The following is a 27,886-nucleotide window of genomic DNA, read 5'->3' as shown; positions in this document are numbered from 1 at the left end:
CATTTAGGACCAGACTCATTTCATCATTCTATTTAACCATCTTGCTATAGCCTTACAGTACTCTTGGGTGACATTGATATATTTGTGGTACCTTTTTGTGGTAGGTACTGGGGCACTTGCATGACTGATAAGGAGGATACAGTTTGTTTGAGCTGTTGCTATCAGCTAACTCAGCCAACTTGTACAAACATCAACACCAAGACCTAAGCTGACTGCATTGTAAAGTTGTACAAACATCAACACCAAGACCTAAGCTGACTGCATTGTAAAGTTGTACAAACATCAACACCAAGACCTAAGCTGACTGCATTGTAAAGTTGTACAAACATCAATACACAGACTTAAGCTGACTGCATTGTAAAGTTGGATCAGAATGCATGGCCAGGTCAGAGTGAGCTGCTTCACTTTGATCATATTGAATTTGAGCTCCAATTTCAAACATAAGCTCTAGCTTCTCAGACATCTGCCTTGAGGGGCTCAGATATCTGAAACGCCTGATCATTTTGTGGTACACACAGGCTTTCTCAGGGTCTTCACATGCTCCTAGCAAAATAACAGTATGCAGGCCTTTCTTCCCCTTTTTGGGAGCACTCAATGGACATGACCGCTCTGGTATTTTCTGGACCCAATTGCTGGAAGGCAAAGCTTGTGTGCTTGTGCCATGGCCTGAATCTGACCTCCCCAAACTCCTCATTTTCTCCCCTCTCTCCCTGGGCACACAAAACTACAGTGGCCTCCGTGTTTCTTTGAAAAGCTGCGGAGTGAAAGAGGGCATTCTAGAGTGCTAGTCAATGTCTGTGAAAGGTCAAAAAAAACAATAGCGGCTAACTCAACATTTAAATTCGTCAGGTAATATGCATTTAAAAGAATTCTGAAATATTCCAGCTGTCTGTTACACACTTTGAAGCATTTATATTGTTATAAGACAATGGGATGTTTATATTGTTATATGATGGTGGGTGAGTGAGTGGAGTGAGTGAGTGAATGTGAGATTGTGTGTTGTATGATGAACTATAGTACCTTGCTTTTGTGTTTTTTCCTTTTTTACAGCATACTGAACACGGAGTGCATTTAGGGGAAAATATTGAGTGTATAGTAAGTATAAAGGAAATGTCAGACGTGTCTTTAACATTTCCTGCTTTGTTGTGGTCTGTGTGCAGGGTGTGGGCTGAGAGACTGTGGGACTCCTGTGTCAGGGCTTTAGGATGGCCAGTGAAGGTGCTACTACCCTCCCCAGCCCAGTCGTACGTCAAATTGACAAGCAGTTCCTGATCTGCAGCATATGCCTGGATCGCTACGACAACCCCAAAGTCCTCCCCTGTCTGCACACCTTCTGTGAAAGGTAGCCCACCCATCATGCTCTGCTCTGCTCTGCTCTCTGCTCAGTGAACTGGATCACAGTTGGATCCCAGTTGCACCTCTAGAATGTTCTCTGACTGACTTGTTTTTTTATACTTGTTATGTGATAAAATATCTCTTTTAATGAAGATAAGAGACCAAAGATTTATTCAAAATGCATTGTTCATGTGGTTAGGACAGAATATGCACATAATCATAAACATACATCGGTCACACTTTATTTGGATAGTCCCCTGTTGACTGTCTACAGATGCTCAGAAACTCTGTCACTCTGTAAAACACTGTTAACTACAATTTATGGTTAAAGTTAGGGGTTGGGTTTGGTTAAGGTGATACAATAACAAAGACTGAACTTGAATTTCACCATTGGTAAAGTCTCTGTAGATGGACTAATCCAAATAAAGTGTTACCCATAAATCATTATCTTTTCCTGATTGTGTTACCATGGTTGTGTTCAATAGAATTCCCAGCATTCCAACAGGGTAAAGGAAGGAGGCTAAGTTCAGATAAAAGTGACTGCATCTTCCTCAAGAGATATTTGTCTGTCACTGTATTCAACATGGTTATTGTTATAGTAATTTCTGAAGCCTAATTTTTCCAAATGAAATCTATTCTTTATTCTCTAGTAACTCGTCCTGTGTGTATGTTCTGTCTTCAGGTGTCTGCAGAACTACATCCCGGCTCACAGTCTGACGCTGTCGTGCCCTGTGTGCCGTCAGACGTCCATCCTGCCTGAGAAGGGCGTGTCTGCGCTGCAGAGCAACTTCTTCATCACCAACCTGATGGACGTCCTGCAGCGCAGCCCCGACAGCAGCAGCGACGAGAGCAGCGTGCTCGACAACATCAGCGCCGTGGCAACCGGACAGCCCCTCTCCTGCCCCAACCATGCAGGCAACGTAAGACAACCCCCCACCCTCCCCCCCCAACCCACCCCACCCTCCCACTCCGTCCCTATGTCAAACTGTTGAAGCCCCATCTGTTTTTTCAATTCCCTCAATATACTGGATTCCAGACACACCATATCTAAACCTTAGAAAGGGTGGAATTCTCTGACCTAAGTTAGCTAATGTGAGTAGAACTACAGCACATCTGCTGCTCAGCTGTCCATACTGGGTAGAGCAATAAAAAGGTCACACAACTTTCTGACAACAGAAAGACACACTAGACCCCCTTGCCTCAACTTGTTTGGTAAACGGTTGCCTGTTGCCTGTTTGTGGTTGCCAGGTAATGGATTTCTACTGCAGCCCGTGCGAGACGGCTATGTGTGAGGAGTGCACGAGCGGCGAGCACGCGGAGCACCCCACCGTCCCCCTCAAGGACGTGCTGGAGCAGCACAAGGCCTCGCTGCAGGACCAGCTGGACGCCGTGAAGACCAGGTTAGACTCCGGGTCATGCAAACATCACAGGGCTGCCGGGTGAAGGAGGACCCTTAGTGAGCGAATGTACTGAGGCCTTACTGTTGGCTCTCCTTCCTCTCCTTGTCCCCCATCACTCTCCCTCTCATTCCATTCCCCTCTCTCGTCTACAGGCTTCCAGAGATCGACACGGCCCTGCAGGTTCTCTCAGACATCCTGCAGAAGTTGACCCACCAGAAAGCCTCTATAGAGGAGGACGTTCACGCTACATTTGACGAGCTGCAAAAGACACTGAACGTGCGCAAGAGCGTGCTTCTCATGGAGCTGGAGGTCAACTATGGGCTCAAACAGAAGGTTAGTGGGAACAGTCTAACTATGGGCTCGAACAGAAGGTTAGTGGGAACAGTCTAACTATGGGCTCAAACAGAAGGTTAGTGGGAACAGTCTAACCTTAAAGACGAGTGTGGCTGTATGTAGAGACACAGTTAGTGGGTATGATCAGCAGCCATCCACCTACATAATGACATTAGTTTCCACGGTAACTCTGGCCTGCTGCGCTGCTTTGCCCCCACATTGCTGCTTGCAACTATGTTTAAAAATGACCTTGTCATGGCAGTTACAGAAATTGGTGTTCCTCAACTAAGTGAAGTTCAGCACTAAGCTCTCTTGTGAAATGGTATTTAAGGACCCGAAAGGTTAAGATAAGGATGATAATAAGGCCTATAACAACCCTTTTCATTTAAAAGAAAAATATGATATGTGATTTGTGGTCATCGTCTTTGAGTGAACCTAATCCACACGATCATCTTGAATAAAGAATGGGCTTATGTTTCAGGAACCGTTTAATGTTGCACACAGACTTGTCTCAGGCTTATATGTTGACAGTATCTACTCCTCAACCGGCTGTGGTTTGTGAACCTGTCAGATAAATCATCTGCAGTCATGGTTTTTCTACAGCGCTTGTTTATCTGCGCCACACCAGCCATTTTGGCTCCTCGTGTGTCTGGCTCAGCTGTCCTGCTAAACAATCAAAGTGATAGTGAAGCTGGGAGCTGAGGCCAATGTTACGTAATGTGCCATCCCCAGCCACTCACTGTCCCAGTGTTGAGTCCTGGCAGCATTCTCCCAGTCACATGGTGATGAATCACCCGAGAGACGGTGTGCCAGCCAACCAGTGCTCCTGAGCTCCTCTTATCTCTTATCTGCACCCTTTATATGGCGAGTAAACAGTGACGTTGTTTGTCTGTGCGGGTGCCTATGCCTCTGAGTGTGTCTGTGTCGCGCTGCTATTCAATACAGTACCAAGCGCTAGGCTAACAGGGTCAGGTAGCACTATGGCGTCAGTGGAGGAGGAGGATGAATGTAAACAGATTGAGGTGAGTGGTCAGATATTTGGCATTTTAACTGGTCATTATGGGAAATGGTGAGTTACTGAGCTGCCCTGTTGACCTGACACAGATTAAAGACATAAAGTTGAGAGTATGAAATGCTGTGTGAATGTTTTAGGCTTCTGCGACCTGAAGCTGATCAGTGTTTAGCCAGATCCATAGTTAAAATGTTATCTATTATGTAGAGAGACTACAGTGGGTTAAAGTACAGAAGGCCCAGCGCTATAAATGTTTCCTCCAGCCCCCTACTGCTGAACAGAAAGCATGATTGTGAATTGTAACGTTGTTAACCTGAACATCAGTCTGCTGAAGTTTGTGTCAGTGTCCCACATGCTGTATATCTTCTAAGGCTGCTTAACAGAGTGGTAAATTCAGTGGTCGTGTGTGTTTTTGTGTGTGCCGTGTGGCTTCAGGTGCTGCAGGCCCAGTTGGACTCGCTGCTGTCGGGGCAGGATGGCATCAGCAGCAGCTGCACGTTCACCCAACAGGCGCTGAGCCACGGCTCCGAGGCCGAGGTGCTGCTCGTCAAGAAGCAGATGAGCGAGCGCCTGCGTGAGCTGGCCAATCAGGAGCTGCCGCTGCAGCCCGAGGAGAACAACCAGCTGGACTTCCTGGTGGAGACAGAGGGCCTGAAGAAGTCCATCCATAACATGGGCGCCATCGTGACTACCAATGCGGTCGCTGCGGAAACGGTCGCCACCGGTGATGGCCTGCGGCAGTGTGTGGTGGGGCGACCTGCCTCCATCACCGTGACGACCAAGGACAAGGATGGGGAGCTGTGTCAGATGGGCAACGCGTGCGTCACAGCAGAGCTGGCCTCTTTGGATGGAGGCTTAGCCGACAGTGGGGAGGTGGTGGACCACAAGAACGGCACTTATGAGTTCCTGTACACGGCGCCGCACGAGGGCCGCTACACACTCTCGCTGCGCCTCTACGACCAGCACATCAAGGGCAGCCCCTTCACCACCCGCGCCACCAAGTCCACCGACCTCCTGCTCAATGCGGTGGACGGCACTAAGAAGCGGCTGAAGTCGCCGGGCAGCGGGCACGTGAAGCAGCGTGCCATCAAACGCCCCGCCAGCATGTACAGCACGGGCAAGAGGAAAGAGAACCCCATTGAGGATGACCTCATGTTCCGCATCGGTAAGGCCAGAGTCTCTGCCATAGCTACTTTCAGACCAGGGATTTGCAAATTATGGTTTTCTGTATGTATAGTGTGTGGGGTGGTTATTGTTGATAATTTTAGTTTTGTTTATTTATGTTTTAGATTTTTGTTTTGTGTGTGTGTGTGTGTGTACGTGCGTGTACGTGCCCAAGCCTGATTTGTCACTGTTGGAACTTGAGGCATTGATTGAAAGAAGGACTTCAGTCAAGGCACTATTGTGTTATTGGAAAAAGGCAGGAAAATAACACTTACTTAATCAGTTTAAGGATTTGTTTAAGAGAAATGTCACTTATCAAGAACTTTTCAGCAGTTTATCGTCAAGTTACTTCAAGAAAATTCAATACAGTCCTTCCCAATATGATACTTTTTTCAACAATCCCCTTGTGAGTCATAGATGTTTAGAAGTCCCTTTAATGGTATAGAGAGCTAAATATCTCTCTGTGGCTGGTGATGTTGAAATTGAAATGTGTGTTTTCCAGGCACAAAGGGAAGAAATAAAGGTGAATTCACCAACCTGCAGGGAGTGGCAGCATCCTCACTGGGCAAAGTCTTAATAGCAGACAGCAACAATCAGTGTGTTCAGGTACAATCATTCTTTAGTAAGCTTACCTCGTATAATTTCCATTCAGAGGGTTCAGTACATTTGCCAACATTTTTGTATGCTTGTTAGAAAAAAGTTATTATGTTGTAATGATATTAATTCTTTATTCATTCTTATTCCACATTTGAATTTAATAATGGCTTTCTGTTAGATATTTTCAAATGATGGACAGTTTAAAAGTCGTTTTGGAGTTCGAGGGCGGTCACCAGGGCAACTGCAGCGACCCACAGGTGTTGCAGTTCACCCAAACGGTGATATCATCATTGCTGACTATGACAACAAGTGGGTCAGCATCTTCTCAAGTGAGGGGAAATTCAAGGTAGGTTTAGCAGGCAGATTATACCTCCAAACGACATACAGCTGGTTAAATCTTTATGCATATTTTCATTGACGGGCAACTGGCAATGAGCAAAGCAACATGCAGCAAGTCTCCATTTATATCCTAGTGTTTTGTATATAGGTGATATAATGTAACAGTAATTGTAGAAGGGATGTCAGCTCTCTTGACTCTTTGAATGCTTCTCCAGGTGAAAATTGGCTCAGGAAAGCTGATGGGACCTAAGGGTGTGTCTGTGGACCGCAACGGCCACATCATCGTCGTGGACAACAAGGCCTGCTGTGTTTTCATCTTCCAGACTAACGGCAAACTGGTCACCAAGTTTGGAACCCGTGGCAATGGAGACAAACAGTTTGCAGGTATTGTCTGTGAATATATGTGTGGATGTCTCCTTCTGGTCCAGAAGGCAATGAGTAATGGATAACCATATTATCGTAACTAAATAGTAAGATCATTTTTCTTCTGTAGGCCCTCATTTTGCTGCAGTGAATCAGAACAATGAAATCATTGTAACTGACTTCCACAACCATTCTGTAAAGGTAAGAAGCACCTGTCAGACCAGACCCATGATAATGCCTGTGTTACCGTAACAGATATCAGACCAGACCCATGATAATATCTGTGTCTAGTCATTTGATTACTTCCCCTTATGTCTGCAGGTCTTTAATCCAGAGGGAGAGTTTCGGTTGAAGTTCGGGTCCAACGGTGAGGGAAATGGCCAGTTCAATGCCCCTACAGGGGTGGCAGTGGACATCAATGGCAACATCATAGTGGCAGACTGGGGCAACAGCCGGATACAGGTGAGATAGTTGCTCATGTAAAGTTAATTGATTTAGATGGAGAGTGCACACTCCTGGCCACAATGGGAGCTAGTGGATACATTGCATTACATAGGAGACTGGAACACTACAAATATGTCTGCAAGGAAGATGTTTATACTTTCGTGTTGTTCACAAAAGGTAGAAAAAAAGTAGTACAACCAACATGAAAATGTGCATTACATTTTCTGAGATTTTTCATAAACCAGTTGGTACCTGTTTTATCATTTCAACATTCCCCTTTTTGCGTCTAACGGACCTCCCTGATGCAGGTGTTTGATGGCAGCGGCTCCTTCCTCTCCTACATCAACACGTCGGCGGACCCTCTGTACGGCCCTCAGGGTCTGGCCCTTACGTCTGACGGCCATGTTGTGGTGGCAGACTCTGGGAATCATTGTTTCAAAGTGTACCGCTACCTGCAGTGACGGATCCCCTGCAATGCCCCCCCCCACACACCATCATTCCTTTCCTGTGTATTTGCACTCAGCCAGGAGGACACCTACCCCTTCTCACCCATCTCATCAGTGACCCCAAACCACCATCTCAGTAGAGTGTAGGAACTGTCCTGAGAAAGGTGCCTGGCCTGATGCAAACTGACTGGAAAAATGTACGAGGTTGAAAACGTGTGATTGCATTAGACACTCAAAATATATGCTACGTGCACTATTGTAGACTCTATCAGGAAAGAGCAGAGCATTCAACACAGTCTGTCACAACCCAGTAAGCTTTGTAGGTGCACTACAGTAGGGCATCACCCCTATTTTCTGGCTATTTTTAGGACCCAAAGAACATCATTTGCTAAGTGTTACAGACCTCCTTCCTTTTATTACTAATAATATTAATTTAATTTGTATCTTCCAGACAACAAAGAGGATTATGGATTTATTTTTCAGTTTGGTGACCTCATTTACTAGGACAAAAGTGGTAATGAAACTAAACAACTAGATTATTCAATAGTGCACACCTAAAATGGACAGTGGATGTGTATAATTTGTAGTTAAATTAATATTTGATAGTGATAGTAATAAATTAAATACTGGATGTAAAAATAAGTGATATGTTGGTGTCTTTGGTGACAGAAGAAAAATCAAACAGGTCCGAAAATCAGCATAGAAATATGAGGGCCATTTGCAGTTTTGCTGGTCAATTTTGTTTTGTTCATGACCGCTCTAAATGTACCATGCGTATGGGTGGAGTCCTTCACGATCATGTTTCATTTTTCTAACACTGGAAGAGCAATGGCAAACATTTTTTTTCTTTCACTAGCCCTGCCTCATAAATCTAATTTCAGAGAAAAAACAGCATGTTAAGGATGCTGGTGTTCTATTGCATGGAAGCCACACAGCTGCACCGGGGTAAATCTCTCACGTGTTTCAGGTGGTCACAGCTGCGCGGGGGTAAACCTCTCACACATGTTTCAGGTGGTCAAATGGCCAGTAATGTGCACATTGATTTAATTGAAATGGACCTGGGATAAATGTCATATTTCTGTTGGAAGAAAAGGTTGGTGTGTGAGTGTGCATGTGTGGTTCCGTGGTTGTGCAAATAAGACCATTTGAAATGCAACTGCAATATGCAGCCATCAAGTAGGGCACTTAGTGTAGCTCTTTGTAAGATGCAATGAGCACAAGGTTTTGGGGTGTCGAGGGATTGTTTTTTTTTTGGTTCTTTTCCAAGATGCTGTTTAATATGTATAATGTTTGTGATCGAATTTGATTGAAATAAGCAATAGGGGATTGTTTCATGACTTTATGTGTCATAAACAATGAGCTATGGCAAGTCGGCATGGCTGACGGAAGAAAACTGTATTCTTTTATTCTTCTGTGGGACAGCAAAAAGGGACAAGCTATTACTTCTGCTTTTGAAACTGGTATCAGACACATGTTATCAAGCTAAACAGGGTGCAACATGAGGAAATTATTTTGGGTCCATTCAGTCTGATTCATCTAAGTCTATGAATACTTCCTATCACAGGAAACAATAATGTGAAAAGGTTTGAATATTATTTTTGAATGTGTACGTTGCATGTGTATATTGGTTTCCTGCACAGTAGGCATTTTGTTTTCTTGTTATATTATTTAATCTCATTGTGTACATACGGTGACTATGATGCCAAATGAAAAAGTGCCCATAGAGATGTTAATTACTGCTTTCCCAGTCTTCACTTTTCAAGTGTGTGTTTCACGTGGAAACCAGAATTTTTTTTTAATATTAAGATGAGTCTGTGTTGTTTGTATTTCATCCTTTGTGTTATCTTTTAAGACTTTTTCAAACAACTGTATGTTATCTATGGTAGAATCAACTTGAATGTTGCACACCCATATGCTCTTTGAAACAGCCTTAAAATAATAGGCCTACATTTTTCACACATTCCAACTTCAGAGTAGTTGTTACTGACACGCTTGACACCACTGTAAACCCCAGTTGTATTGAGTCCTCACAGACACACGTAGGCTATCGGTCATAATCCCCTCTAGCCATATTGTGTTTGCAGTGTATGATCACAACTACCTTACAGTTTGACCAATAATTGCTTTGTCTCCCTAACACTCTGCACAGAAATAAATAATGCAGTCTTTAAAGGCATATCTTTTTTCATCTGTGTGTTTGTTACTTAATTAGTTTATTAAAGTATAACTCGTACAGTGTTATAACCTTACTGTCTCAATTCGCCAGAACTGGTATGCTGTGTTTCAGCATCAGGGGATTTCTTATCGACTATATCTCTTGTCCGGATACTCATAACATAATGTTGTTGCTATTTTACCGCACTGTAATAGAATAATGCCAGTATCAAGTCATATTTTTGGAGAGTGATTTAAGCCTGGTTGCCTTCACGGGGTGCATGTCCAGGCATGGATAACCCCAGTTGTATTGAGCTTCAGCCAGCCGTTTGATGTGAGCAAGATGTCCTTCTGGGGTAGAGTGGCAGTAAATTTCTCCCCTGGCAGACTGCTGGCCTTGTGGTTTAGGATTAGCCTCAGCGTTGCAAAAGAGCTGAGCATGAGGGGCAGCCAAGGGGCTTGTTGAGGGCCACCAGGACAAGTGGCACTACAGCAGCCCTGCCCATCTGTGGACCTATGAACCAGGACAAGTGGCAAGTCAGAGAAAACTAGTGGAGTTTAAGACCACAGTATTCTGATAATGGTATTATATTGTAAGTTGGTCCAACCTGGGTAGCTATAATCAAGCTATCAACCCATCTGGTGGTTGGTTACCCTGTAAATGTCCCTCAAGCACTCACTAAGATGTATCCTTATGATGCGATAAGGTACTGGTCACAACCTCAACCTATTCTCAAACCTTAAATGGGTAAGAAGGCTGGCTTGCTGGCTTGGGTGGGCCAATTTTAGCAAGCAGAATAGGTGCTACAGGGAAATGCAGACCGCAGGGAAAAGACACCGTATATCCTGTTGGCAGATCTGAGCATGAACTACCATGATTAGATTTTGTAGTAACATACTCCCACACATGCTTTAGTTTAAAAGGAAAACATTTGATCCAACAGAATGATTTTGCAATGTTTACATCTGATATAGAGAATAGGTGAATAGTTAAAATAGTTGCTGACTAGTACGCTGTTTTATTAACTTTTGATGATGCAGAATTTCACTAGGTCCCATGGAAGCGCAAGATTAGTTTCGGCAGTTTATTTCAAGTTAGTATCTGCTATAAAATTCAGTGGTGTAGGCTATCTCCGTGCAATCTCCATCGGTTCGATTGTGAAGGCTGTCATATCAACAACGGTGTGCAAGCCAAATGTAGTACACGGTGGAGATGATCACACTGACTGTGATATCTATATCTCACCACGGGGAATAATACAACCATGCTACAAGCTGACCTGTAGTTGCTGGAGATGCACTGATCCTTTCTGTGCTATATTACATAAATATCACCTGTAGTGTCACTTGCAGCGATAGTGACAGAAGAGGGCGCCAGAGATTAGAAAAGGAATGGAATGGTGCATGCGCACTTTGGAAGACGGCTCGCTGACACCGCGGGAAACATTAAATGATTTCAAGTAGACCAAGTTAGGTAGAACGCTGAGTCTTGGAAGTTGAAATGGCAAGTAATCTTAACCAAATTTCTGAGTGATCAAAAAGTGTATGCATTTTATGCAACAGTTATTAGTCACAATAGGGAAATGTTTCAGTAGGAGATAACTAGCTAGTAATCTATGTTGTTCTGAGCACAGCTATCAATAGCGTTTGATAACATGTCTGTAGTTCTATGCTAAGTCTATTTAGCTGTCTAACTAATTGCTATCTGGAATGGCTCACAGTTAACTAGCTGCCAGTTAGGCAAACTGACTGGACAAATTGTCCTGTAGCTATCTAGCCAGGAATATATAAAGTGAAAGCTTAGTAGGATATACTAGCTAGCTGAACCCCTTTGGGAGTCATGTTAGCAAAAAGCTACTTATTTTGAATGACGTCAATAACGTTACCATTTTCTCGTCTCCTACGGTGTTAGAAAATAAACGTAGCTTACTAACTTAGCTATCTCTATTTCTAAAGCCTTAACATTCATAAAACAAGGCATATGGCGTTGCAGAAGTTAGCTAAAGATAGCATTAGGTAGCCTATATCGGGGCTCTGGGTATAGCTGCTGAACGAATGTTAAGGTTGTTGCTTCGGTCGGCTGTCAACTGGTTCCTATAGCTTGACTAGTTAACGTTCAGTTCTGTTACAAAACCCTAAACGAATAGTAATGAATTTTGAGTGGTGGTAAAAATGTCAATAAACACTAGATTGCTTCAGTTTCCGTAGTGTAGTGGTTATCACGTTCGCCTAACACGCGAAAGGTCCCCGGTTCGAGACCGGGCGGAAACATGTTTTTTATTTATTTATTTATTTATTTTAAATTGAAATTATTGCTGTTCAGTGCAGTAACTGTAGTTGGGGAAATGTGAACGAAAGTGGGCAAAACAAGCAGAACATAGCAATAACAGGATAATGACATGCAATTAGAGGTGCGCCTGGTGTAGTTGTGGTGGGTTTTTCAATTGCAAATGCAATTAATTGACCTGTGCTGTGATCTGTTTTAGGTGAAAAATCTTGCAAAGAAAGTTCATGATCAAACGGGCATTCCATTTACCAAACAACACATTTGTAGGCACATTTAAAGCCTAGACACTGAAAACACAGACTTTGATACTGAAAAGTGAACATTTGCACCCCATAGTGGAGAAAGATGGCATAGGTCTGTCCTGGTAGTGTTGCCCGTTACTGCTGTTTTTGTAAATGTTCACCTTCATTTCTCAGTCAAAGAAGAAGGGTCTGAGCCTGGAGGAGAAGCGCAGTCGCATGATGGAGATCTTCTTTGAGACTGTGAGTTCTGTGCCTTTGCATTGCTTTATTGAACATTTACTTGTGGATGTAGTAGGACCTAAGTAGGTGTTGTATGCGCCCCAGCCACCCCACTTGCAGTACTTTTTGCAGTATTTTTACATTTAATGGCTACATTTAAATTGATTCCTTGAAACAAGGATAATCGCTCCCACCCCAACCCCTAGTCTGTGGGTGGTTGGGGTGGCATGTGCATGAAATGAAAGCTAGTTGATGTTACAGTCTCCTTAATTTAACTTATAACTAATTATAATAGGTATTAACTTTCAGGTTGCCTATGCAGCTTCGTATTAACACAAGTTCATATTCACACATATAAACATGAATTCGTGTTAATACATGCTAGCAGCTGCATAACTGTTAAGATGGCTTCCTGAGATAGAGAGGTTAACTGGCATGAGACCTCACATGTTTTACACACTCGCAGAGGTTTGCGCTCCGTAGCATCCCATTAAATAGGCTACAGTTAGGGAAAAATACATGACACCGTCACTTTATCGCTATGGAAGACTGAGTGGGAATAAAGTTTTTTCTATCCCATGTTGTTTTTACGTGGTACATTAATGGGATGTGAAAGAGGAGGGGAGAAAGACCCATTCACACTTTACCTGAGTTACTATGAGCATTACTAACTACCAAGCAAAGAAATGCATTCCCACGTGTAGGCCGCACCTGAGTATTAACCACAGGGCTGCAGAGATTTTACAAAATCAAGTTGATCATGTCGAAACTGCGGTTAATAGTCAGGAAATTACGGTAACTACAAATCGTTGTGTTTTCATAAGCATAGGATGAGCCCTTCATAACTACATAGGAGTGGGTTATCTTCAACGGAGGCCGCCATGTTGCACCGCCATGTTTCACCGCCATGTTGCTACAGTAGCCCAGAGCGGACAACACTGGGTCTAGAGAGGGTTTTCTGCCTTTTGACGTTGAAGTGGCAGCTTGAATGTGATTGATTGAAAGATGAGAAGAAGAAAGAAGAGGACTCCGTGGTTGCTGGTGCTGGCTAACCATTTTCTGTTGTGAGAAATTTGAGAACCCAAATTATGACAAATGGAGGATCATACTTATTATTCAGCACAAAAAAAAAGAAAGGGAGCGTGAAGCCTTGTTATGAAAGAAACGAAAACATGAAGCAAAACAACATGGCAGGAAACAAGGATAAACATTGGTGTGGCCATTCCAAGATGGAAATCGGTGATGAGGGACAAATGTTTTAAACGTTTTCTTGCTAGACAGGTAATTTAGCCTACCAATCTAAATACAATTAAGTTTGATAGCTTTAGTGAAAAACATGGCCATGGGCATAGTTACTGACTAACAAACTTCACTATTTACAGTCCATGAAAGCCATGGCCTTTAGTTTTACACACTAAATGACTCCATACAATACAAATACAATACAATTTAGAGTATCTATCTAAAGTCACCTCATCACTTGACATTTTTTTGACTACTCGATGCAGTTGTAGACAATGACATCATTTTGGAAGTAGCTACTGGCATCTGACGGACACATACATTCTCCTACACGCTTGGAAAGAAAGGGGTGAGGGAGGGATATTCAGTTGGTGGCAATCTGCAACCTCACTGCTAGATGCCAGTAACATCTAAACACTGTACCTTTAAAATCCAAATAAAAGACTGTAGAACTGTGCAGTTGTATGCTCAAAACAAACTTGACGAATCAACAAGATAACTGGGAAGAACCTTTGAGCCACACAAAACAACAGCATTTTGAATGTAATGATCACCATTCTTAACCCCTCCTCATACAGTTCATCTTATGTTTACGGTATAATTACAAGTTTACATGATTACCATGTAGGTCAACCATGATTACCATGTAGGTCAATCTAGTTATCACGTTTGTCCAGAACCAATGGCTCTACTTCTAGTGTTACCCCTCAGGAAAGTCAGCTGATCATAACAGGTTGTACTTCATTCTGGAAGGCACACCGTGCACAGAGGCAACATAGGTGTGTTCTGTTTACTCTGCAGATGTCAGTTCTGTTCACAGAACAAGCTTAGGATGAGGGGATTGGTTGGGTTGGGTTTGGGATGGCCCCCTGGGATACGAACCCTGGCACCCAAAGACAGAAACAGCATGATCAATGTACTAAAACACCGGTTGTAAGATACAGGACAACCACCAACATTGTTTCTTCAACATAGAATCAGAAAATGTGATGCTGTTGATAAACTAAAGCAATGATCTAACGCAATGACCAAAATGCTGTTATTCCCAGACCTCAGTGATCCCCTGTGTCTTCATGGTTTAGTACTTCCTGACTCGTTTTTACATTTTATGCGGTATTAAATGTAACACCCAGTGAGCTCCTTTCTTAGCTTTGCATAACCATTACATTATCAGGTCTCTCTAACCTTTTTGAGGTCTCTTATTGAGCTTTTACAAACTGCCAACCCCCCAAGTTTCTAATCGTTTCCAGCACTTTGCAGCTGACGGTAACAGCAATGATTATTTCAATGTGGAACTCATGGACATTCACAGAAGGTTCAGTATTTAACTGTTGCTGTTTATATGCTACGTCAGGAGTGTACCTACCGGGACAAATGCATTTTTTTTTTTTTTTACAGTAATTTTGTCTGTTCTTTATCCCTTTTATAGAAAGATGTTTTTCAGCTGAAGGACATTGAGAAGATGGCCCCCAAAATGAAAGGAATCAGTGAGTATCAGATCTGCGATGAGGTTCTCACACTAGGTATCCAGAGGGTTCATGTCGTTTAAGCTGTGGAAGTATTCATCAGCCATGTCTAATGTGTCCATGAGGAGGCCCCGTTAAGGGTGAAACTGCTCCAGGAGTACAATACCAACCTTAAGAGACCAAGTGAACATAGGTTTTGATCAGCAGTACATTTGAGCAAACTGTTTGGAGCTTTAACAGAGGTAACATATGAGCTGGAATGATGTTTCCTCTTAATTCAATTTCCTCGTGTAAATATGACCTTGTCTTGGCAGAACAGTTTATTTCTTTCCACTTAACAAAAATACACAAACTCAGCCTTTATTGGGAATGAAGTGCCCCCTGACCCTTTAAAAGGCCTGCCTCACACGTGTGTAATTTGCCTGTTTAGGAACAAGCATTCCAGGCATGTTTAACATGTTTGCACATAATTTTCTTCCCATGAACACCGGAGCCCACGCCATCCCATAATAAACTCTGATTGGCTGACAGCCGCAATAGCAAAGGCACATGGGCCACAGTGCCATAGCAACCAAGTTCTCCAGGGTGTGATTACGTCTTTATATAGCCTGTAGTAGGGAGACAGTGAGCATAGCCAATGATAAAACTTGAAGAATTTCAATTCACTTAAGCAAAATTAGCCTCCAAGTTTGTGGCCTAGCAGCACTTTGCCATTGTTATCGTAAACACCACATGTTTACTGCGAAGAGAAACCTACCATGTAAACACAAATGGGTGAAACGGCATCAGGACGCAGTCATGAGAGGATCGAGGCTGAAAAAAACAACAGTGGCTCTGTGTGTGTGTGTGGAGCTGAACCTAGGCAGGGTCCATGCCTTGCACGTCATCTTAATTGTGAGAAATCCGATCCGGGTGCTTGTGGCAGGCGATTAAAAGCACATGTTCTAGGCCCAGGTTCCTCTGTGGTGGTGATTTAGTGACAGAGGGGAGTATTTGGGGGTGTTTTTAGAGGTTGAAGGGCCATTAGTGGGTTTCTTACTGAAATCTGTCAGACCGTGAGTATATTATCAAATTGAATTGCTGTAGACTAGGTACAGGTCTGTTTGCTTCTAACACAACAAAAAAAACAATTAAAACACGAGCATATGATGGAAGTTGATCAGCAAACAAATACTATTTTAAATAAACATGGAAAAAAACTGGAAAAGTTTAACTTTAAGTTAAGTGCCATTAAAAAATATCTGTAGGCTGATATCTAAAACGCTAGTTGTAAGTTACCAACAAAATGATATGAGTCCTAAAAACACCTAGTACATTTGAGTTACCCTTCACTCTTGAGATGACTGCATTCGGACAAGAATAGAGATGCACTTCGGCTGCAACTCAGTCCTATTTGCTTGTGGCTGTCTGATGGCCCTGAGGTCTGTGTCCAAGACAAGAGCGCCAGTGTTATTTTCTCCACCAAGCACTAAACTTCATTACTGCAGTTCAGAAGCTCTCTGCAGCAGCCATGTTGCATAACTCATCGCACTTCAGATGTCAGCCATGCACAATTAGCCAATGCAGTTAGGTTGTTGTGTGAAATCTATCTCAGATGTGTAGTAGGGGAAATGACTTGCCGCTGAGCACGCATGATTTGTGTGCTTCTTTCTCTTTCTCTGCGGACACGACTGCTTGTGGTAGTGTCTGTCATGTTGAAATGCTCTGTGTTGAAAACACTGTGTTAACCTGTTATGTACTGCTGCACTTCTGTCTTTTTTTTAATTTTATTTTTAAATGTCTGTTTACACAAATTTGCTTCACACAACTTGTGTTAGTTTGTGTTTTTAATCTGCTGTAAGTCACCAATGGTGTGTGTGAGTCATTATTTGGTACAGGGATGTTTTTTTTCATTTGTGAAAGCGTTCCTTTCAAATTGGATTGAGAATCCATTTTGTCCACTTTTTTATAAAAGCATGTGTATGTCTTCTAAGCACCCATGTCGGTGAAGGACGTATTGCAGAGCTTGGTGGATGACAACATGGTGGACTGTGAGAGAGTGGGTACCTCTAACTACTACTGGGCGTTCCCTAGCAAAGCTGTGCATGCCCGCAAGCTAAGGATTGAAGAACTGGAAAAACAGGTGATGCCATCTCATCTCCCCGTCTGACACAGAATTCCAAAGAATTACTGAGAAATGTGTGTGGAGGGTTGGTTGTGTATATAATATATGTATCTCAATCTGTGTGTGCGTAATCAGATTTGTACATGTATAAACATCTAAATGCATAATGAGATTGGCAAGTGTATTGAGATTTGTACATGTGTAGACAAATCTGTTAATGCGTACATAGATCTGTGAATGTGTAGCCAAATCTGTTAAACAGATGGGGCCCCCCTTATGTGCCGCGGTTCTGCTTAAGGTTTCTTCCTGATTAACAGGGAGTTTTCCCTTGCCCCTGTCGCCATTGTGCTTGCTCTACGGGGGTTCAGGCTCTGGGCTCTGTGAAGTGCCATGAAACAATTTTATTGTTTTGGTGCTATATAGATAAAATGTAATTTAATTAATGCACTGGCACTGAATGGGGTGCTACGTCAGAGACTGGAAGATCAAGACAGGTAAAACACTGATTGTACATAAAGTAATTACAAAGATTTTCTACAGTTTCTATACAGTTTTTGAGGTAAACAGAGGCAAATGTTGTCTTTCCATATTGTCCGACCCTTATTATAACATTTACGAGCCTGTCAGTTGCGAAAACAAGCAGTTTACTACTTACGTGCTGGCTTGCCCTCATAGGATTCCATTGTATAGCTGTTTTGCGGTTGCGGTTTTAGCGTTCTAACTCAGAACTGGACCGTTTCAATCGTTAATTGTCCCTAGTAAACATTTGGATCCAAAAAGAACAGGGCCCAGGTTGAAAAATCCTGAAATGTCCCAGGCAAGTTGACAGGATTGGTTCCTTAGGTTTATGACATATGAAACCCAGGCTGTCTGATTGGCTGTCCGTGTTTTTATTGGTACACTACAGTTCCAAGGTGGATATACTCAGTCATGGCGTGGATTGCTTATTACGCTCATGATATGTCGTGTTTCATATCAAAAACCATATGGACCTTTTAACAAGGTTAAAGACTTGATTTTCACCTGAGGGGGTCTTTAAAGAACAGCTTAAGATGTCATTTACGAATGACGTAGCATTAAGAAGGCTTTGGGAAACACATCCCATGCTATTTTTCTAGCCACATTGCAGATTGTCTGAATGTCAGAATTGTCTGTTTATCCAATTGGAGGAGCTCATCCATGTTCTGAATGATTTTATGTAGAAGTCCATTTCAGATTTTATATGAAGAGCCAACATAAAAAATGGATAGAGAATGTTATCCAGGTTGGGGTTTGGTGAATTAAGGGGCAATTACTATGACACGAGCAGGCGCTCTTCTCTCTGTTTCCATGACAACGGCAGTGATGGCTGGTGGATTAGGGATGTGTGGGTTCCAGGACTTGTTGCATGGATTTGTATGGGATTTGCTAACTTTGATCCATTTGATTCATACCTTCTTACGTAACGACAGCAGTATTATGGTATGTTAACTTGTATTTTATCTGCCACAGCATCAAGAAGGGAAACAACGGAAAATAGCCCTGCAGCAAGCTGTGGACGTAGCTAAAGTGGGACGCCAAGGCACAGTGAGTGCTTTCAAAGCTAAGAGGATGCTCAGTGATAAGGACCGGGTGGGGAGGCTCCTGACAGAAAGGTTCTGTGTGCTGCAGGAAGGGGATGCTGTTATCAATATTTAAAATTTAAAAAAAAATGTATCGAAGGCAGGCTGTTTGACGCTTGTGACTATTTCTATGTGTAAGACTGCATGTCCTGTAATGTTTGCTCAATAGAGGCGGAGATTGAATTTCCCATTTACTGACATTTTCCTAGTAAGCATTAAGCAGAAGTGGACAGCACTGGCTCCCCCTGTCTGTTGTGTATGTGTGGGAGAGTTGGGTCAGAAGTGTCCTGAGTCACCAGGTGGCCTTGGATTTGAGGAGTGTCAGCAGTTGACCAGAAATGGGAGGCCTTAATCAGTTGGCTTCCCTTCTTTTGTAAAATGACCACACAAAGACATTGCAGTTACATTTCAAATTTCAGTAACAGGAAACTTTATCTATCTGCACTGCTCTGTTAGATGACTCATGCCTTATGCTTTTCATTTTCTACCATCATTGGTTGATTGTCCTTTCAATCAGCTTCCACCAACCCCTAGGAGCCCCTTTGCCCTTGTTAAATAGATCACTGAAAAGATTGTTTGATAAATCAGTAGCTCTTGAAAAAGCCAGTACTTGATGTCCGTATGTATAGTGTGATTTTTAGGGCACATTTTGTGGAAATTGGTGTAGCATGGACTGGGTCTGTGTACATGGACAAATGACTTTGGTCTCGTCACATTTCAAATGCCCTTCATTTCTTTTCAACCGTGCACAACAGTCACTGTACTTGGCAGCTCATTCTGCCTTTGATCTGTGATCTGGACAGGTGATCCTCCGTAAGAGGTTGTCAGTTAAGAAATAATATGATGGTGGCAAACTAATAATCCATCTTCTTTTGACGTTTCCCCATTAGTCATCAGAATGCCAAACCAGCTTCTGCCTTAAACTCACAACCCTTCACTTGTTCTGGTTATGCTGATGCACTTCCAAATAACCCTCTGTTTTGTCTTTCTTTTTTCTCTCGAATTTGTGTGTGTGTGTGTGTGCGTGTGCGTGTGCGTGCGTGCGTGTGTGCGCGTGTGTGCGCGTGTGTGTGCGTGTGCGTGTGTGTGCGTGTGTGTGTGTGTGTGTGTAAAGGAGGACAGGGCTGCACTTCTTCGGGAACTAAAGGACCTGAAAGAGCAGAAGCTCCAGCTGAAGGCTGAGCTGGAGAAGTACAAGGAGTGTGACCCAGGAGTAGTGGATGAGATGCGTGAGTGACTCCCTATCTAACTGCCCTCTCTGGAGATTCACTTCTATACACCTGGTCATTTCTCTCCTCTGCCTCTGAGCACATGGGATCTGTTCAGGCAGCACAGCAGAAAGGCATTCGATGTTGGACCACACATGCAAAGACACACAAGTGCTTGGGTTTTATTGGACCAACTGCATGCCCTTGAGGTTCTAGTCAGCAGCAGGCCTGTCGTGTAGGTTTGCTCCGAAGCAGACGCTCTACTACAGTTTCATTGCTCAGTCAGTATGTCCTGTCTTTGCTGAGCGTAAGCCCTCCGCCTGCCACTGACCTTGGAGAGGGTGCCACCCGAACAGGCCAGATTAACAGTTTGTCGCAGCTCAGCCCCTCTCACGGCTGATTTACTGACTAGTATTTTTATCACAGTCATGCCAAGCAGGTCATGGGGGCCGTAAGCAAGGGAGAGCCCTTGTGAATGTGTCCATTTGTGTTTTGTTTACTTGGAACTTAAGGGCAGTTAACCCCATAGGGTAAATTGTTCCATCACAGTGAGTTTTCTTCTGTTAAAGTGGCTTGTTCCAGTTGTGCCATGGCTTAATTGCGGTGGTCCACTTGTCCAGTTCTCAAAGGAGAAGTACTTGCTTTCATTTCTCCTAGGTGGTTTCAGTGTATAACTATGATGAATTCGGTCAGAATGTGCCCCTGCAGCTTAAGTAGTAAAGAGTGAAAAAAACTGCACCTCTGGTCCTAATGGAGTTGTTTACTCTGGCCATTCCTGTAGTGTGTTATGGTTTGGGGAGTGTGAGGCCATGTGTTTGCAACTGTTTGTAGGTCACATAAATGTTAATTTTAGCTGGTGGGACACTCTTGAGGGTCTTCCTGTTGCATAGGAAGATCTAGTTTCTCACACACTACTAGGAAACCTGCAGCCCAAAGCTCACAGCAGACACCAGTGTGTGTGTGTGTGTGTGTGTGTGTGTGTATGTATGTATGTATATATATATATAATATAAATAATGTGCGTGTGCAAGCATGCATGCATGTTTCTGCCTGTTCTGTCTCAGCCTGAGGTGATTCACACACAGCTCAATGCAGTATCCCACTGTGCGCACCATTGCCCCAGCCCGCTGTGGCCTTGCTGGGCCCAGCGCTGTGACTGATTCAGAGGAACAGCGTCTCGACAGCTATCAGCACGAGTGGGATCCCCCCATGTGTGTGGAAAGGGGCCAAGATCGACTTTTCATCACCTTCACTCCCATCCAGCAGCTGCTGCCTACCACAGCACACACTCATGCCGACAGCTTTGGAGATAATCTTCTCCGGTTCACAAACTTGACCAACTGCTAAGCGCAGGTCAGGCAGACGCAGGACACAGGAAGTCACAAGTTGGCATTGAGTGTTTGCTATTTTATAGATGTTATGGTGAGGCTTGACCCACCTTGCCTCTGGATAACACACAGAAGACAATGCCTGGGCCTAGCAAAGCTATTGTCTCAAGGGGTTGCCCGGGTTTTACACCAGGAACATTTTAAGGCCTGAGTTAAGTCATTGTACATGGCAATGCAGAGGGGACCTGTACATTCTTGTCTCCTCTGAAAGTCCTGTTAAGCAGCACATGAAATGGATGACTGATGCAGATACTGTATGCATGTCAGCTCTTGTGCTCTATTCATAAAACATCAGTAAGAGTTACTCAAGCTTGGATTGGAGCTGTTTGTTGAAAGGCTGAGTCATGGCTCAGTTTGTCAAGTTACTGTATGTACCCTACTATGTTCTTTTCTGTCTTCTAATTGCTGTGGCTAATCGTGGAGTTTCTGTTGAGTTTAGATTTAGCATGGATTGTTTCACAGGTTGTATTATATTTGTATCCACAGCATTTAGCCTATTTTATAGATCAGGTGCTGATCAATGGGGTCTGTGGTCTCTCTCAGTATATGTCATGCCAGTGTTGTCCATGGCAGATTGCCTGTGAGTGTTTAGACCAATACTGAGGCATTGGGGACCATTCGAAACACTCCAATGGAGCATTTGGGTGAGATGTTGATGGCACGCCACTCTGAATCACCCAATCTACCCCGCTTTAAATAAAGAGCACTGCCCTCCTCATCCCTCCACAAACAAACTGATGCCAAGTTGGGTACCCGCTAAAAGCCCCGGGATTTGGATTGCTCTGCCCTTCGGCCAAGCAGGAGTGCTCTGGCAGGAGGCTGGGTGTTGAGTTTCACTGAGGGAGCAGATTGTGCTGCCATCTTTCCACCTCAGGCTGTTTCAAGAGCTTAATGGATGAGGAGCTGTGATTAAGTCTGCTTTGCAGTGGAAGTGGCTGATGGCTCTGTTTGATGAGCTGCTTGTTGCTCTTGAAAAGGAGATGTATTCAGGCACACTGACTCTACCTGTCTGAAACAGTTATGCATCTGTCTGGGTAGCAACTTAAAATAGTTATAATCATACTAACTAATACCCGGAAGGGTTCTGTGAATGGATGTTATATAGCGGTCCTATTTCTGACCAGATACTATTCAAATGTTAAAATACACCCAATTATTTTAAAAAAATTGGTGAATGACCAGTGTACATGCTATGCAGAGTGCATAATATTCTTAATGAACCATTGAAGATTATGTTAAGCTGTGATCGTCATCCTGGTCTCCAGATGAAGCTTTGTTAATTTTGTCTGTTCTCCACAGGCAAGGAAAACATCACTGCCAAAGAGGCTGTATCCAGGTGGACAGGTAAGCTTCACATCCCATGACGTGAGTAGATCAGGCATTAATGACCTTGCTGATCGCTCCCTCTGATAAAGATGCCTGAACCACATAATACTGTACACATTTTATGTTAATCAGCAGTTCCTGAGAGGCTCAATGGAACCGCAGTGTGTTGCTTGTGTGCAATAGCCACCACCTTCAAGGCTTTGTTAACCGCACTTTGCAGAATTATTTTGCCTCGACACTGATTCAATACCTGCCGTTTTGCCCTTTGATCTCCCTGGAACCTTACCGCCACTCCACCACTGAATGAACTGACATACTGAAGGTGGTGGTGGTATCTGGGTCAGAATATTCGGTAGCACCACAACACAACTGACAATGATGGCAGTCTCATCAGGCCATCTGCTCAATCTGCACTGTAGTCAGGGAATCAGTCAAAACTAAATCCCTCACCATGATCTATGAGTCTGTGCAGGAAGTTAATAAATCATTTTTATGGCCAGGCTCTGAATGCTGTGCATTTTGATATAAGGCCTCTGTAATGCATTCTGGTGGATTGCAGAGCTTCTTCTGTGGGCGGAAATGAAACGGTGGGGGGAGCAGGCTGCCAGTATGTTAAAGATATGGCAGTGGAATGATTGGTGATTGAAATGGAAGTGGTAAAGACAGAAGAGAGACTGGAGAAGTTACTGGCACCTTCTAATCAGTCAGGCCAACTATATGTGCGGTAATATTGTGGTCATCCACTCCATACTTTATGTATATATCCATTAATGATATAATAGCTTGGAACACAAGAGGGTGTGTGTGTTATGATGGACTATTTAAGCACAAGAGAAAAGAAATCTGTTTTCAGATGTACCGCAAATAATGGCTACACACCAAGTTTCTTGATGTTGTATAACAATGTAACTGTCAACAAAGAAATGGATGCCACATGAAAGCAAGATGGTCCATACATCTGCATGTAACAGCACATTTAGAATTCTTCAGCCAGTTTGAACTGGTTTGTCTGTCTATGCACACACTAGTATGGAAAACAGAAAATGGACAATGGCATAGCCCTCACTTTCATGTCGAGAGCAGCTCAAGTTTATAGCCTCCTGTTTTTGACCCAAGCTTTCAGCATTCTCAACACAGATGTCTGGACCGTGTGACATGTGTGCAAGTGACTCTAAGGTGATTATGACAGTGAGTGGCCCCGAGGACACGGGAGTGAAGAGTGTTAAGCACTGACCAAAGCACCATTTATGTTTAAGATATCTGGTTTCAACGCAAAGCCTGACTGTAAACACGGGCCCACACACACAAGCTTTCTCACGGTGAAACATTAGATAAATAAATGCATGCTCACCCCTCATGAATTCACGAAATGGACTTATGTGCGGGGTGCAGTTGGAACATACCCAAGGAGGCAGTGACTTTTTATTGGTCAACTTCATACCTGGCATTCTATTGGTTGGTGAATTTTTATAGGGTAATTTCGCAACAATCCGAGAGAGAGAGAGAGAGAGAGAGAGCAGAAATCTGTGAGAAGTTTTGCGAGCGCACAGAAGCAGCCTGAGTGCAAGACAAACTCAGACTGAAACATGGGTGATTTGTGCAAACAACAGTATATCTGAGTGGAGACAGTTTTGAGCAGGAACAAGAGCAACGTTGCTTGTGAGCAGGGGCTATTTGAGGGAAAACATCCCAAAATCTGAACGTGAATTGAATAAATAATGCTCTCAAATTGAAAGACTGTGCTCTTGATTAAAGATAGGAAAAAAACTCATACCTGTAATGGTTGTAAAATATGCCACTTATCCCAGGCCGGTCACCAGGGAGGTGGAACTTCACAGCTGGAATGACCTTGAAATACATTATTTGCACTTTACATTAAGGTTGCTGTACAGAACCATTAATGCTTTGTCCATGACACGACGGAAATTGGGAAAATGCTAGCTCCGACTTGTACAAAATTATTTTAATGCATGATCAGGTCTGATTTTTTGCTGGGAATCTGCCCCATTTATACCGACTTGACATCACAACAACCACAGTCATAGCGACATTTGCAATAATTGATATTGGCCTACTAATCTAATCAAGCTTAATTAATATGAACATGATCAGCTATATTAAAAGGTTAATGTACTTCTAAGGTCGTGCAGGTGAGTCGACAGATGTTGCTGTGGGCATCCATTGTTTTCCGAGTTGATCAGGTGATCACACGTCTTACAGAAGTAGAAAGTATCCAAATTGGGTTTACCGAGTTTACCGTTGTCTTCAACGCAGCATAAGTTATGCTATGTTATTTAATTGTCTGCTATATTTGTATGTTGTACATTGTGCACTGCTATACAAAGTTTGATTTGTATCGTCTGTTCAGAGTAAAGTGTTTTGTCATGTTTGTGTTATTCTCTAGATAATGTATTCGCCATTAAATCGTGGGCCAAGAGAAAGTTTTCCTTTGAGGACAGCCGAATTGACAAAGCCTTTGGAATACCTGAAGACTTTGACTACATGGATTAACCACTACTCATCTTCTCTCCACAACTGTGAGCCGTCCACCTGAGGTCTCAGAGGAAACCTAGAGAGATCATCACTCAATACAGGCAAACCACTAACTTCATGATGCTGTCACACAGGTCCTTTACCCTTATTTTCCGAGTTGCCTCATTAGATGATGCCATGCCATCCGATGTGTGAAATGGAAGCTCACATGTGTAACTGGAGAAGGTGCTATGCTAACCCCTGGCTGCACCCTCCCTCTCTGATCCACTCTCAGATGGGGCCTGACTTTTGGGACACCTGTTGGTGTGAAAAGCGAGCCCATGCCACTGCTGATGGAAATGAGGTTCATTGCTGGACTAGTGGAGATGTTGGGAAACAGGGACCCAATTATTATTATTATTTTTGAATGTTCATCAAAATGTACAGAGGAATACCCAAATAACAAAACGTTTAATCGTTTAAAAAGGATAGACATGTTTGGAGATTAAAAAATAAAAATGTGTCTGAAATTGAGCATATATGTGTGTAAGTAATTGCAGTCATGGATCCTTGAGAAATCATTTAGCATTAGGTGTGTGCTTTCTATGATGCATCATGAAGCATATTTCAAACAGTTATGGATGCTGAGGTGCCAAGCAAAATGTGATGTTTTTGTCATTACTTCAATTTTGGACCATTATGAGGGGGGAAAAAATTCTAATTACTGAAAGTACATGCACCTTTAACATTTACCAATTTGCCTACAATAAACCTTTTTTCCCTTTTCTTTCTGAAAGACCACAGTTGGATAGTCAGACATACAATCCGCAACCAAGGCTTTCCTTTCTATTTCTGTTCCCTGTGTATCTTTGGACTCCAACTTTTCTAATCATGCCATCAAATGTGACATGTGTCCACATCCAGTGCCTCTTCTCATAGATCTTCCGCCAATGTCAAACAGATCTTCTAAGTTACTTTTCATGTTGTTTTCATACCATGGTAAAATGCAGTTTACTTAGGAAAGATGAAGAGATTCCTTTGTGATAAACCCATGAAGACGTCCATATGCTGTGCAAGTGCCAACCTGTTTATCCTGTTGAGCCATACCTTGGCGATCAGCCTGAAGGTGGAGCCCTAAATTGTCCATGGTATGCTGATTTTGACAATTAAGTAATGTTGGTTTATCATTTTAGTCTTTCAGTTCATAAAGCAATAATGTTGTCGTAATGTTTCATTTGCCCTTTTCAGGTAACGTTGTATGTCTGTATTTAGCCTACGTATACATTAATTGCAAACAGGTGAAAGGTTTGTCAGTTCCTGCAGATACCTGACATATGGCGGCTTTTAAAAAATGACAGCTAGTTGTTCTGATCAGTGCGTATATTTATACCAAGGTTACTGTAATCATAAGGAGCGTCTTCATAAGCTCTGATGCCTACACCTGCTTATAGGAGACATGACAATAAAAATGTACCTTCACAAGAAGAACAAACAGCTTTTTTAGGCTGTCTGGCTGGCTTGAGAGTTGTATTTTTTTTTGTATTTAAGTTGGGTAAGGAGAATTGGTTACTTGAATAAGTGACAAGCACACCATTTAACCAAAACAAAATTAAATAAGTTGACCATTATGAGTTGCCTTTGGGTACAAGACAAAGACTTCCAAAATATTTCTTCTCTGGCCCAATGCCTTGGACAGGTAAATATTTTCATATTTTAATCTTGGCACTTGTGAAGTCTGTGTCTTCCCATGTTTTAGCGTCAGCATATAGGCAGACGATCAGTCCGACGTTAGAGTCGGCGCCGACTCCACTGAGCTAGGAGAAGGGCGAGGTACGAGGGTGTGTGAGGGGTAAATGAGAGAAAGAGAAAGCAGCTTGCTACTAGCGGACACACGGTAGGCTGCTAGCTGAACGTAGCAGCATGGCGGGGCAAAGGGACTTCCAACAAGGCAGCCACTGCCACAGAAAAACGTGGATTAATATACTACTTGGGATCCTACAGCTGTTGTTGTCCTGCCTTCAGCACGGAGGTGCCCAACTGCCAGGTCTGACTCGGAGCAATTTTGTTTTTCAGATAGACCTTTTGCGAAAATGTCGGAGAGAACTGAAAGCTTGAAATCTGACATGTACGAGTCGAGCTGCGAAAACTGGAAAGCTGCTCTGTTTCCATAACAGTACCTACGTTGAATTTAAAGTTATGGATTTAAAATCGATTGTAATTACTATTTTATCACAAGTTTGATGATATGACTTACTTGGTACTTCAGTAGAAGCAATGATAAATGTAGCTTTAATTTCGGGCTGACCGTTTTTGTTGAGTTTCCTGTGTTACATACACAGCATATTTCAGGGCATTCGCGTCTCTGAGCGGTCAATCTTAACTGTTGTTGTAGAGAAATGTCATTGTCTTTCTCAACAACAAAATTGTAAACATGGAAAGTCGGCTGAGGTACTGGGTATGTCGTTAGTTTAAGTCCCATATTTATTCTGTATGGGTAACTGACGGTAGTAATTTGCTAGCAAAGCTAGCGTTCTCGTAATGGGTCTAGATAGGTGATAGCTACACGCCTTTGTCATCCTTGAGCAGCCCGAGCCACACGTAAACGTGCTCCATCAGACTTGCAGACCATGTGCATTGATAAACTCCCCGTTTGTATAAACCACATTTTAATTTCCCATTGTGATAGACCTAATGATGAACGGTGTTTAGGCTATTGTGTTGTACCATGTGTTTACACTGCGTTC

General features: G+C 42.9%; 3 protein-coding genes and 1 non-coding gene across 8 annotated transcripts in view; all 4 read left to right on the top strand.

Moving 5' to 3' along the window:
- Window positions 1-8,005, top strand: part of trim2a (tripartite motif containing 2a) — a 28,228-nt gene extending 20,223 nt beyond the window's left edge. For all 5 annotated transcript variants that reach the window (XM_031560492.2, XM_031560494.2, XM_031560491.2 and 2 more), the window contains 11 exons: window positions 1,161-1,342; window positions 2,018-2,255; window positions 2,584-2,735; window positions 2,888-3,068; window positions 4,516-5,245; window positions 5,747-5,850; window positions 6,020-6,187; window positions 6,396-6,564; window positions 6,674-6,744; window positions 6,865-7,005; window positions 7,296-8,005. In XM_031560492.2, the coding sequence (XP_031416352.1) occupies window positions 1,206-1,342; window positions 2,018-2,255; window positions 2,584-2,735; window positions 2,888-3,068; window positions 4,516-5,245; window positions 5,747-5,850; window positions 6,020-6,187; window positions 6,396-6,564; window positions 6,674-6,744; window positions 6,865-7,005; window positions 7,296-7,448 (2,244 nt within the window). In that variant the 5' untranslated portion in view covers window positions 1,161-1,205 and the 3' untranslated portion in view covers window positions 7,449-8,005. The remainder of the gene's footprint in view (window positions 1-1,160; window positions 1,343-2,017; window positions 2,256-2,583; window positions 2,736-2,887; window positions 3,069-4,515; window positions 5,246-5,746; window positions 5,851-6,019; window positions 6,188-6,395; window positions 6,565-6,673; window positions 6,745-6,864; window positions 7,006-7,295) is intronic.
- Window positions 8,006-10,937: 2,932 nt separating this feature from the next.
- Window positions 10,938-26,627, top strand: mnd1 (meiotic nuclear divisions 1 homolog (S. cerevisiae)). The gene is made up of 8 exons (XM_012831694.3): window positions 10,938-11,091; window positions 12,291-12,356; window positions 15,007-15,064; window positions 17,017-17,165; window positions 18,639-18,713; window positions 19,863-19,977; window positions 22,644-22,688; window positions 25,075-26,627. The coding sequence occupies exons 1-8, from the start codon at window positions 11,089-11,091 to the stop codon at window positions 25,179-25,181; spliced, it is 618 nt and encodes a 205-aa protein (XP_012687148.2). The 5' UTR covers window positions 10,938-11,088; the 3' UTR covers window positions 25,182-26,627.
- Window positions 11,786-11,858, top strand: trnav-aac. Its single transcript has one exon. It is a non-coding gene; the product is annotated as a tRNA-Val (tRNA).
- A 283-nt stretch (window positions 26,628-26,910) lies between the features above and the next one.
- tmem131l (transmembrane 131 like) overlaps window positions 26,911-27,886 on the top strand; it is a 38,088-nt gene continuing 37,112 nt past the window's right edge. The window contains exon 1 of the mRNA XM_012831854.3: window positions 26,911-27,186. Coding sequence (XP_012687308.2) covers window positions 27,063-27,186 — 124 coding nt within the window. The 5' untranslated portion in view covers window positions 26,911-27,062. The remainder of the gene's footprint in view (window positions 27,187-27,886) is intronic.

This window comes from Clupea harengus, chromosome 22 (genome assembly GCF_900700415.2).
Source record: "Clupea harengus chromosome 22, Ch_v2.0.2, whole genome shotgun sequence".
NCBI lineage: Eukaryota > Metazoa > Chordata > Actinopteri > Clupeiformes > Clupeidae > Clupea > Clupea harengus.
The sequence above is the reverse complement of the archived record's forward strand: the minus strand, read 5'-3'. Positions and strand labels throughout refer to the sequence as shown.

Bases quoted from the DNA above. Each gene is read 5' to 3' on its own strand.
- mnd1 (XM_012831694.3), top strand. The intron at 17,166-18,638 runs GTGATGCCATCT...TATCTGCCACAG, and splicing joins TTGAAGAACTGGAAAAACAG to CATCAAGAAGGGAAACAACG. The intron at 18,714-19,862 runs GTGAGTGCTTTC...GTGTGTGTAAAG, and splicing joins AAGTGGGACGCCAAGGCACA to GAGGACAGGGCTGCACTTCT.